This window comes from Gouania willdenowi, chromosome 6 (assembly GCF_900634775.1).
Source record: "Gouania willdenowi chromosome 6, fGouWil2.1, whole genome shotgun sequence".
Taxonomy (NCBI): domain Eukaryota; kingdom Metazoa; phylum Chordata; class Actinopteri; order Blenniiformes; family Gobiesocidae; genus Gouania; species Gouania willdenowi.
In genome coordinates this window covers 35,413,960-35,427,009 of record NC_041049.1, presented here as the reverse complement: position 1 = coordinate 35,427,009, position 13,050 = coordinate 35,413,960, and the positions used below count along the sequence as shown (strand labels likewise).

The window sequence follows — 13,050 nt, the reverse complement described above, 5'->3', positions numbered from 1 at the left end:
TACTATGTACCTAAAGCACACCCCAGATTCACTGCCTCTATAACTGTGAGAAAGAGGGTCAGACCAAACTATTTCCATCTTAGTGATGGGAAGACCTGGACTGCTGCTCATCTTGTTCACTTTTCCTCTGTGGCTGGACAAAACTGTGAGACTCCAATTTTGCTTCATGACCATGGTAGTCATTACCCTTTTCAAAAACAGTCACAAGTTAAGCACAAGCCAAAATGGCACAAGGACTATGTTATGCCTTAAGCTGCACAGGTTGAAAAATACCGAACTATTGATAATGTTGCGTTATTATGTAAACAAAAAATGTTTTGCTGAGAATACCTAATGTTTAAATGATTAAGTACTTTTTTGTGTTATAATGTGCCTTATTCGCCTGCCTTATTTGAAAATTTCTTCTGCTTATGTTACAGAAACTACTTGAGTGAAGTCCTTACTGTATTTTCACATTTTATTTTCCTGATTATTAGGTCTTATTACAGAGGAATCTTTTTACAGAGAGGACATGTTGTGTTCTGTATATTGCACATTTTAACAGCTTGGTGGCACTGTTTACTTTAATTTGTGAATCACCTCTGTTTTACATTGAGACAAAGAAGGAGTTTTGAGATCTAGAATGTGTCATACTATGTTCCCTGTTACTGCTGCTGTAACTGTTAAACTACAGTGTTTTTGAGTTAGGAAAAATACTAGTTAAAGCCATCTCTTGCTTTTACTTGCTGCAAACATCATACACACACTATTTTTATTTAGGTAAGCTATATTGATGCTTTTCAGATTTTTTGTAAACTTTCTAAAACAAATGTGTTTTTGTGTGTTAAAATAAAAAAACAGCACGTAGTACAGTCAGAACAATCCAGAAAAGTGGAAACTGAACAGTGCAAAATAGTTTGAATATCTATGGCATGAAATGAACCGACCAACTAATGAAGCTGATGAATTTTGTTTAAAATTGTCTTTCTACATAGCAGTTCTTCTAGCCCCACATCCTCTACCACCGAGAGTGATTGACTGTGCACTACAATCATTTATCTACTGACTTTGTTCCTTTGTCATTCATGGACTTACTCAATTTATCCGTGTTAGCTGTCCGTGTTAGCTGTCCGTGCTAGCTGTCAGTGCTATAGCTGGTAGCGGAGGCTGCAACAGCTCCGGTAAGGGGCAAACTGTTTCTTGCACAATTTGCACACAACTGGGCTTGCTTGTGAATTTAGAAAGGTTCGGCGCTTTTTGGAATGCAAAAAACTGTTTATTTATATTTTTTGTGTGTTATTTTTCTGCAATTAACACGTTAAAGTCCCAGCCTTAATGCATATACTATATATATATATATATATATATATATATATATATATATATATGTGTGTGTGTGTGTAGTTCTGTACCAGGAAATTTTTACTGCATCGAGGGCTTGGCATGTGATATTTTAAAATGTATAACTCTCTGAGAGCCAAATTTAGTGAAGTAAAGCAAAAATATTTATTTATTTTTTTTTTTCATCTTAGTTCCAGCCTTACTTAAAAGCTAAAAGTTATTTGTTGAATTGGTGATGATGAATGTAGTTAGAGAGTTATTCATCTTTGGTATAGGTCCACCACTAATAAATACTCACACACACTGTAGAGACAATGAATAACATGCACGCACTCACACCCACACACACGCAGTAGAGCTTTAATCGGGCCGAAAAAAGAAGACCCGGCCTGAGAGAACAGAATGAAGCCCATGTCTCTTCAAGCCCGAACACGTTTCAACTCGACGATGTTCACATCTGTGCGAGTGAACGTAGAATAGTCCTTTGTGAGTTATAAACACGACAAGCAGCTTCATGTGCGCTACGTCTGGTTGATATTGGATGGTGCACACATGCAGCATCAGAGGCAGCTCAGTGGCTGCAGGGGTCCTCAGGTGAAGACGGGAGAATCCGAGCAAATTGCCTGTATTAAATAGACAATGCGGTTTGTATGTGTTTCTAGGTTATTCATATTAAAAAGAGGGTTAAAACTACCCGTGCACATCTGGAAGTACCTTTTGTGTCCAAATGTGCCACAATCATTACGACGGTACTGAAAAAAAAGGAAAAAAAAACAAGAGAAAATCTCCCCTATGTTGCTGAAAACTGAATGTAGGGGGCGCTCCGTAACAGAGAAAAATTACAAAGTAGGGAACCCCTACCCTTAACAGTGCTGGCGAGAACCCTGTGTATTTTAGTGTATTTTCTTTGTGTAGCGCATGTGAGGGAGTAGTAGATCGTTTTAAACTGTGGTGTTGGAGGAAAATAGGAGGGGTTAGTGACTGCTAATGGAAGAACTAGGTAACCCCCAATCTCTTACTTTCCTTTTAGACCACCTGACATGCTCCACCCCGCTCCATTCTCTCCGAGTGCAGCCACGCATAAACTTATCCTGTTCTCTTCTGTACTCTTTAGTTTGTAACACAACAGTAGCATAACACACAATAATGACATGAAATAAGACCAACATCAAATGTAAGCAGGTAAAATAAACAAGAGATAGATAAAAAAAAAAAAGGGAGAAAGGAATGGACGTGCTCTACATTATGTTCTCTTTTTTTCATTTTCTTGTGCTCCCAGGAGACCTGGTCGGGGCATGTAATGGACATGAAAAATACAACATGTATAAAAATCCTGCCTGAGCCTACAGGGTGTCCTTTGAACATATTTAAAATCATTCATTCTTGTGATGGAGAGAGTGAAAAACAAAGCAGGGGAAAGGGAAAGACCTGAATTCTAATATAAAGTGTGGTTCCTGCTGTATTCACAGGAAATATGGTTTTACAGATTAAAAAGCCAGGCTATGTTAAGATTGTGGTGGATTGGGTTAAATGAACATTACAAACATAATGTTACACAAAATGATATATTAAAAAAAATGAAAAATAAACGTACCTAGGGCAAACTGCAGAACCGTAGCTGTGGTGGTATTGAGGGGAACCGTGGTCTAAGGAGAGAGAAAAGCCGTGGCAAGACAAGGCAAATTTATTTCTATAGCACATTTTTTACACTGTGCTTTACATGATGAGAAGTGAAACATTCACCCAAAGCAAAATGAAAACATGAAAACATTTTTTTTAATTCACATCAGAGGTTTTTGGTCTGTAAAATAGACACATTTCTGTGGAGCGTCAATGCAAATTAAATGCACAACCAGGAACCAAAAAGCGGGACATTTCTCCAGTGGTGGGTAGGGTTACATTTACTGCACTTGTAAGAGTTGTTAATTTACAGATTACTTTTATTATTACTCGAATGAATTTGTGAGATTATATATGTACTTTTACTCCCTTACTTTTGGCTACATGCATGTCGTTACATCAGTTTGTCTATAACTAAATTCAGAAGAGCTCAGACGCAGCTCTGGATAGACAGACATCATCAATCACAGCAGCATAGATGGATGTATAGCCCTGCCCCTCCACAGTCCTCCTTCACCTCACTGCTACTCCTCACACACACACACAGACACACAGACAGCACTGCTCACATAGCCTACCTGCCGATACATCATGGACCGCTACGTGGTTAAGACCCGACACCCACAAATGAACCATTCCAAGTTTCTCTGCCAGATCCACCCAAAGTTACAACAAACACATTGACAAAGATGTACCTGAAGCAATGGCTATGATCTAGAAACTCGACTAAAAGATGCTGAACTAACCCACCTAAACATGAGACTGGGCTAAGAGCTAACGCTAAAGACCGAGTAAAAAGTACATCGCTTATTGTCATCAAACCACAAAGGGCCACCGATTTGTATAAGGAATACACGGTATAAGATTTTGGAATAGGAGATGTATGGAGACTGAACAACCTAACAAAAAAAGAATACAACTTGTACATAAATCCTTCTCCTGAATTTACTTCTTTCTGTCAAACAATTCCATCGCACATAACATTTCCTCTAAGATACATCCTATAATTATTAGCAATAATGCCCAGTATCCGTCAGCCTGCAGTGTGACTCTAACCAGAAATCATCCTCACTATTCCGCTTCAACACTTCATTCCTAAATGATGTTGAATTTGAAAAAATTATATGGAAAAAAGGGGATGACTTTCTGAAAACAAATGGAAGTATCACCATCCTCAGTCTGGGAAACTGGCAATGCTGTCATCAAAGGGAAGATTGTATCATACTCTTCTTATAGGAAAAAAAACAAGAACAGAAAAAAATAAGAAACTCAAGTACGCAGCAGATCCGTTAGTCTGGATAACATCTTATAAAATTATTTTGCAGCAATTACGGTAAGAAAATTCATTTATAGCAGCAATCTCTAATAACTCAGGTCAAACTTTAAACTTACCTCAGGACATCAATAAGGTTTTTCATGATTATTATCAAAATCTATACTCATCAAACTTAAACCCTGACCCTGAAGATATTAAAACCTTCCTCAATAACTTAAACCTATCACAGCTCACCATAGATCAGAAAACCACCTTAGACTCACCATTAACCTTACAAGAACTACAAAATGCTTTGGATAGCATGTCAACAGACAAAGCACCCGGTCCAGATGGGTTCCCTGCTGAATTCCTAAAACACTTCTGGTCAATGGCTCTGCTTTTCTTCAGAGTAGTAACAGAGATTAAAAATAAAGGTTATGTAGGCGGTCACATGAATACAGCTAACATCAATTTCTTACTTAAACCAGACAAAAAACCTGTCACCTTCAAGCTACCGTCCCATCTCACTTGTCAACACAGACATAAAAATATATGTACAAAGCACTCACTTCCAGGCTAGAGAAAGTAGTACAGTCAATTATATACCAAGACCAGACAGGATTTATAACAAAATAGACACTCCACAGACAATGTGAGAAGACTTTAATTTGATTAACATGGCACAGAACTCTAAAAAGAAAACAATAATTTTGTCACTCGACAGTAAAAGCATATGACAGAGTGAACTGGTGATTTCTCCTTGCTATCCTTGACAAATTTGGCTTTGGAGAATCATTCATTCAATGGGTCTCCACCCTGTACACTAATCCTACTGTAAGGCCTCAGTAACCACAAACAAAATAACATCCCAAAGCTTCACACTGCAGAGGGGAACCAGACAAGGTTGAACCTCTCGCAGCAGCTGTTCGTCAGAACTCTGTTATTAAAGGAATCCACTCATCCATCTCAGAACACAAAATTCATCTTTATGCAGAATATATTTTACTTTATTTGGAACAACCCAAATCCTCATTAGAAGAATTATTAAATCTAATAAAGAGCTTCTCTAAATTATCAGACTATTCCATTAACTGGTCAAAATCATCAATCCTCCCCTTAACAAAAAAAAAACAGCTGATTATTATTTATACCCCAGTACAGCAGCTGTGTCAAAACTGGGGTTTCTCGGGGGCAGGCCTTTAGGTTCGGTCTCTTGGGGCACATTCTCCTGTCGTCTGCCAGCCAACTGGCCGTGGTTTGGGAGTGTGCGTGCTGGGGAGATGCTGGCATCAGTTGGGGAAGGGTTGCGTGGCCCTTTGGGATGATGCTGTTTGCTGGGGGTGGCCATCCCTGTTCCAGTTGTTGAGGACGCTGTCGTCCAGTAGGTGTATCTTGCTGACTGCAGGCTGATGGGTGGGTCCAGGCGCCCTTGGCGGGGGGCTGCTGCACCACACCAGGTATGTGCCGTTGTTGCGCCTCCTCACGATAGTGGCTGTTGGCAATGCCCTGTGGCTCCTGCTGTCTGGCAAGCGGCAGGGCCTGGGCTGCTGTCCTTGCGCTGTCTGGGGCTGTGCGGCCCTGCTGGATGGTGGCCAGTTTGCTGACTGGGGGGGGGGGGTGGGGGGGGGTTCGTGCTCTGCCCGGAATCTGGCCTTTGGAGTAATTTTGAAGAGCAAACGGGAAGCAATATAAAGCATTTACATGACTGCATCCGGCTAGCCAAGCCTTCCTAATGTACCAATTATGAGAAAAGACTCTTGTATAAACTTGACCTTTCTCGCTGGCTTGTTTTCTTATTTTGCTGTTAGGTTGATATGGGCCGTGCTTTTTTATTTGTAGTTTTTCCACTAATGTTCTCCTCTCAAATTAATTTTGAATAAGAGACCTTTTAGTTTCACTGTCCGCATCGTCCATCATTGTTGTCATCGTCATCACATCAACGGTGATTCAACGTACTTCTTTTTTGAACTTCCGGCAGACTAGACGCATCAAAGGCGTATTGCTGCCTTCCACAGGTCCTGTGTTTCCCCACAGGAACACTTGGCTTGGGTGATATATGCATCGCCCTTTGGCCCCCCTTGTGTTTAAAAAGGGGGGCCAAATGGCCCGAGCGCCCTCTATTGGCCAGCTGCCACTGAGCTCATATTGGGCTTAACCATACATAGTATGCTGATCCCAAACACCAGTTTGAGGTATAACCACTCACTCCTTCCCTTTGTTCACAGCCACCACCATTATACTTAAGCTGGGTGCTGTGTCACCCGCTTAAATGTATCCACACTTGTCACCAAACTGGCTGAACTGACTACACAACACAATAAGCACAATATGCACAACTATAACATCACATTGCACTCTCACCTTAAGACATTTGACTCTTCCCCACCCCTTCCATTTTCCTACCCTGACTCCATCTTCCCTGTTCCCTTCCCCCTCACCTTGGTGTAACACTGCCCTCTCTTTTTACATCATCCTTTTATTACAGTTTTTCTTACCCTTCCTTATGGACGACTGGTGATGGTCACAATTATGCAATAAAATAAATTCATTTATTTAATTGCAATAATAAAACATGCATTGTTGTCATGAAAAAATTGCAGTACATGCACTGTTGACCTTCAACAGCATATGGAGACAAGGTGGGGAAAATGTGTTCATATATACAGTATAGAAAATAAAATAAAATAAAACTTGTATTGAAGGCTAAAAGCTAACATGTGGAAATAAATGTTCGCATAACACTAACGTCACACAATATTTTTAATTATATTTCACATGTTTACAGACAAAGCTGGCCCCATTAAACAGTAATGTAACCAGTGTTGTACTTGTTACTGAAAAAAGTAACTAGTTACCGTTAGTAATTACTTCATTCACAAAGTAACTCAGTTACTATTTTGATTACTTACACCAAAAAGTAATGCGTTACTGGAAAAAGTAACTTTTGAGTTACTTAGAATTAAAGAATGTATTATTTATTTTGGGTCATTTGTGTCCATACAGCTTCATATCAGTGCTGTAATAATATAATAGTCCACTGTTGATCAACTGCTATAAAACAACCAGAAATGTCTGGTTTAGTTATAGGAAAGCAGAGAGACATTTATCAACCATAACTTTGTGTAACTCATCAGATATAAAATAAACAAGATTCAGGAGCAGTGGTTTATATGTATTATTCAATTTTATATTTAAAGAGTAAAAACACTATTCTAGTTATTTTTGCTTTTTATTTGTTTTGTTTTTTGTTTTTTTTAGTGTAGGTCATGTCTATGACAGATACCAAGGCACACTTTTTGACCACTTTTGGTCAGAAACAGTTTCCTCCCCCTTCCTTTCAAACAGAGACAAATGAGCTTAGAACAGGAATTTAGGTCTGTTTGTTCCGCCCCCGCTGTGAAACACACGGCAGAATCTTTTCCCTTTGAGTTCTGCTTTTCTCCAAGAATTAACAATGAAACATCCTAAAAGCAGACACACATTTCTGATAAAAGTTTCCTAAAGAGTATCTCTCATTAACTTTGCATAAAGTATATCATGTTTGGCAGAATAACCGGGAAAATATGATCTCTGCTTTCGTCTCGTTTTAAAAGTTTTAATCTAACTGGTTTCTGAGTTATATTAATATTTCTTGTTCCAAAAGGTTTCTCATTCATTCATCCCTTATCACATATACAGAGGGGAAAAAAAGTATTTATTCAGCCACCAATAGTGCAAGTTCTCCCACTTAAAATGATGACAGAGGTCTGTAATTTTCATCATAGGTACACTTCAACTGTGAGAGACAGAATGTGAAAAAAAAATCCAGGAATTCACATTGTAGGATTTTTAAAGAATTTATTTGTAAATTATGGTGGAAAATAAGTATTTGGTCACTTCAAACAAGAAAGATCTCTGGCTCTCACAGACCTGTAACTTCTTCTTTAAGAAGCTCTTCTGTCCTCCACTCGTTACCTGTATTAATGGCACCTGTTTGAACTGGTTATCTGTATAAAAGACACCTGTCCACAACCTCAAACAGTCAGACTCCAAACTCCACTATGGCCAAGACCAAAGAGCTATCGAAGGACACCAGGAAAAGAATTGTAGACCTGCACCAGACTGGGAAGAGTGAATCTACAATAGGCAAGCAGCTTGGTGCGAAAAAATCAACTGTGGGAGCAATTATCAGAAAATGGAAGACATACAAGACCACTGATAATCTCCCTCGATCTGGGGCTCCACGCAAGATCTCATCCCGTGGGGTCAAAATTATCATGAGAACGGTGAGCAAAAATCCCAGAACCACACGGGGGGACCTGGTGAATGACCTGCAGAGAGCTGGGACCAAAGTAACAAAGGTTACCATCAGTAACACACTATGCCGACAGGGAATCAAATCCTGCAGTGCCAGACATGTCCCCCTGCTTAAGCCAGTGCATGTCCAGGCCCGTCTGAAGTTTGCCAGAGAGCACATGGATGATACAGCAGAGGATTGGGAGAATGTCATGTGGTCAGATGAAACCAAAATAGAACTTTTTGGTATAAACTCAACTCGTCGTGTTTGGAGGAAGAAGAATACTGAGTTGCATCAATCAATCAATCAATCAATCAATCAATCTTTATTTGTATAGCGCCAAATCATAACCAATGGTATCTCAAGGCACTTTACAGTAGAGCAGTCTTAAGGACGGACTCTTCATTTTATGGATACACACATATGCATATATGTGTATATACACATAGATATGTATCCCACACCCAACATGAATTCATCATGGCGGCAAGGAAAACCTTCTGTTAAGCAGCAGGAACCTTGTGTGGATCCCATTCCTATGATGAACAGCCATCCACGTTATGCTGTGTTGGGTGTGTGCAGAGGAGAGGGTGGAGACAGAGCCGCTGAGACTCTGTAACTCCACACTGAGGATCCCACGGACCTGCAAGACAAAAGCCAGAAGGAGTACAGGAGCAAACACACAAGGGAAGAAGCAGACATAGAGGGAGTGTTTGAGAGAGGAATGGGACCCTCTCCGGTCCCTCTCTAGCCTAAATGACCTCTCTCTTAACGCCCTCTCCAACCTCTCTCCAACCGAGCATGCCAGACCCCCCCCCCCCCCCCCCCCCCCCCCCCCCGGCAGTCTATGCCTATTGCATCTTAATTATGAGCTATGAGCTGATTCCTAACTAAAAGCTTTACCAAAGAGGAATGTTTTGAGCCAAACCTTAAAGGTAGGGAGGGTGTCTGCCCCCCGAACCGTGGTTGGTAGATGGTTCCAGAGAAGTGGGGCCTGATAACTGAAAGCTCTTCCTCCTATACTACTTTTAGAGACAAATGGAACAACGAGTAGTCCAGCATTTTGAGAGCGTAGTGTTCTGGGGGATTGTATGGCACTACAAGCTCCTTGAGATAGGCTGGTGCCTGTCCATTTAGGGCTTTATAAGTGAGAAGAAGAATCTTGAATTCTATTCTATATTTTATGGGAAGCCAATGCAGAGAGGCTAATACAGAAGTAATGTGATCGCTTCTCCTAGTTTTAGTCAGTACACGTGCTGCAGCATTTTGAACCAGCTGAAGTGTCTTAAGCGACTTGCTCGGGCAGCCTGCTAAAAGAGAATTACAATAATCCAGTCTAGAGGTAATAAAAGCATGGACTAGTTTTTTGGCGTCGCCCTGAGACAGGATAGATCTGATTTTAGCAATGTTACGGAGATGAAAGAAGGCAGTTCTTGAAGTTTGTTTTATGTGAGAGTTGAAGGATAAATCCTGATCAAATAGAACCCCAAGGTTTCTAACAGTTGTGCTTCGTGCCAGAGTAATGCCATCTAGGGCAGTTAGGCTAGCATAGGTTTCTCTAAGGTGTCGTGGGCCCAGTACAATGACCTCAGTCTTGTCTGAGTTGAGAAGAAGAAAATTTTGATCCATCCAGGCCCTAATGTCCTTTAGACAGGCCTCAAGTTTAGATAGCTGATTTGTCTCACCTGGCTTCATTGATACATACAGTTGGGTATCATCAGCATAGCAGTGAAAGTTAACAGAGTATTTTCTCATAACATTACCAAGGGGGAGCATATAGATACAGAAGAGGATTGGACCTAGCACAGAGCCCTGAGGAACCCCGTAGCTTACTTTAGTGTACACAGAAGACCTATTATTCACGTGTACAAACTGGTACCTATCAGATAGGTAGGACTTAAACCAGTTTAGGGCAGTCCCTGTGATTCCAAGTAATTTCTCTAATCTCTCTAGTAGAATATAGTGATCTATAGTGTCAAAAGCTGCACTAATATCTAATAAAACCAGCACTGAGAGTCGTCCTTCATCTGAAGCCCAGAGTAGATCATTAGTTACTTTAACTAAAGCAGTCTCTGTGCTGTGTTGAGCTCTAAAACCTTACTGGAAGTCCTCGAACAGGCTGTTGTTTTGAAGAAATTCACAGAGCTGAGCCGCCACAACTTTCTCAAGAATCTTTGAAATAAAAGGAAGATTAGATATAGGCCTGTAGTTTGCTAAAGTGCTGGAATCAAGAGTAGGTTTTTTGAGAAGGGGTTTGATTACAGCTACTTTAAAGGACTGTGGCATGTAGCCTATTGATAGGGATATATTTATTGTCTCCAACAAAGATGGGCAGACCAGGGGAACAACTTCTTTAAACAGCTTAGTTGGGATCGGATCTGAAAGGCAGGTCGATGGTTTGGAGGATGAAATAATAGAGTTAAGTTCCTGAAGTCCTATATGTGTGAAACAGTTTAGGTTAGGCCTATTTACATTTAATGGTACAGCAGGCCCAGGTGAAGGCAGGGAGTGGCTAATTTTATCTCTAATCTTATGAATTTTATCATTAAAAAATGTCATAAAGTCCTCACAGCTGAGGGCTAGAGGAATCATGGGCTCAATAGAGCTCTGACTTTGTGTTAGCCTGGCTACACTGCTGAAAAGGTACCTCGGATTATTTTTATTTTCTTCAATTAGTGAGGAATAGTATGTAGATCGACTATGTCGTAAGGTTGTCATGTATTTACTATGGCTTTCTTGCCAGAGTATTCGTGACTCCTCTGTTTTATTGGAGCGCCACATTCTCTCTAATTTACAGGTTGTTTGTTTGAGTGTGCGAGTTTCAGAGCTAAACCACGGAGCTTTCCTCTGACGTTTAATAGTTTTTTCCCTCAATGGGGCAATTTGAGTCCAAGGTGGATTTTAGTAGACTAGCAGAGCTATCGACAAGCAGATCCAGTTGAGAGGGGTTATAATTAATATCATAGTTATTTATTGGATGGTGCACTGAGTTTAAGGCAGCAGGAATGGCCTCTTTAAATTTAGCCACAGCACTATTGGACAGATTTCTACTCGTAACTATTTTATTGCACAGTGCGAGATCCTCTAATATAATGTTAAAAGATATTAAAAAGTGATCTGATAGCAGAGGATTTTCAGGGTAGACTTTTAGTTCATTAATATCAAGGCCATTTGTTAGAACAAGATCAAGAGTATGATGTAAACGATGAGTAGCTTCATTAATAGTTTGAAAAAAGCCAACTGAGTCTATTAGGGACATAAAGGCTGAGCTCAGGCTATCACTATCTTTGTCCACATGGATATTAAAATCTCCTACTATCAGTATTTTATCAGAACTGAGGACTAAGTTTGATATAAACTCAGAGAATTCTGATAGAAATTCAGAATAAGGGCCTGGAGGACGGTAAATTATCGCAAATAAGACTGGCTGGCAGGTTTTTGATTTGGTATGAGATAAATTTAGAACCAGGCTTTCAAAGGAAGTGTAACTGGCCTTTGGTTTAGGATAGATTAGGAGAGAGGAATGATAAATAGCTGCTACACCACCTCCACGGCCTATGTCTCGTGGCATATGAGTATTTAAATGACTGGGAGGAGTGGCTTCATTTAAACTAACATATTCATCTTGATACAGCCATGTTTCAGTTAAACAGAATAAATCAAAGTTATTTTCTGAGATAAGGTCATTTACTAGTAGAGATTTGGATCTCAGTGATCTAATATTTAATAGAGCACATCTAATGGTTTAATGTTTTGGTGTTTCTAGATTTGAGATTTTAATTTTTTTCAGATTTTTATAATTGATAGCTCTTTTATTTGATTTTATGTTAAAATCATTGTGAAATATGGGTCGAGGGACAGACACCGTCTCCATAAAATAATATTCACCACCATCACAACAGTTGCCATGGCGATGAACACAGCTATCATAATAGCAATGGGAGGGAAACTGTCCTAAGGCAAGCGCAGAGGGGCATGGAGGACTCCCCCTCTGTAACATGGTCTCATTCATGAGATGTCATAACAGTGACTGTGCCATGTTTTCTGATAGTAGAGATACTCCCTCCAAAGTAGGATGGATTCCATCTCTTCCTATCAGGTTCGGTTTTCCCCAGAAGGATCTCCAATTATCAATGAAGCCCACCTCGTTTTCTGGACACCACCTCGATAGCCAGCGGTTAAATGATGACATGCGGCTATACATGTCATCACTGGTCAGATTTGGTAAGGGACCAGAAAAAATTAAGGAGTCCGACATTGTTTTAGCATAAGCACAAACTGATTCAATGTTCACTTTGGTTGCTTCCGACTGACGACGTCGGGAGTCATTAGTGCCGACATGGAGGACTATCCTATCAAACTTACGATTACTCTTTGCCAGCAACTTTAGATTTGATTCTATGTCGCCCGCTCTGGCCCCTGGGATGCACCTCACAATGCCCGCTGACTTCGCTAGCTTCACGTTTCTCACTATGGAGTCGCCAATTATCAGAGTTTGTTCCCCGGTGAGTGTGTTGTCTTCACGGAGGGGGGAGAACCTGTTTGAGACGTGAACATGGTGGTGTCCCGAGCGGCTTTT

General features: G+C 40.3%; 1 protein-coding gene across 2 annotated transcripts in view; it reads right to left on the bottom strand.

The window, feature by feature from the left end:
* The window catches only part of reln (reelin), a 316,389-nt gene that overhangs the window by 150,867 nt on the left and 152,472 nt on the right, over window positions 1–13,050 (bottom strand). For both annotated transcript variants that reach the window (XM_028448258.1, XM_028448259.1), the window contains exon 8: window positions 2,915–2,966. In XM_028448258.1, coding sequence (XP_028304059.1) covers window positions 2,915–2,966 — 52 coding nt within the window. The remainder of the gene's footprint in view (window positions 1–2,914; window positions 2,967–13,050) is intronic.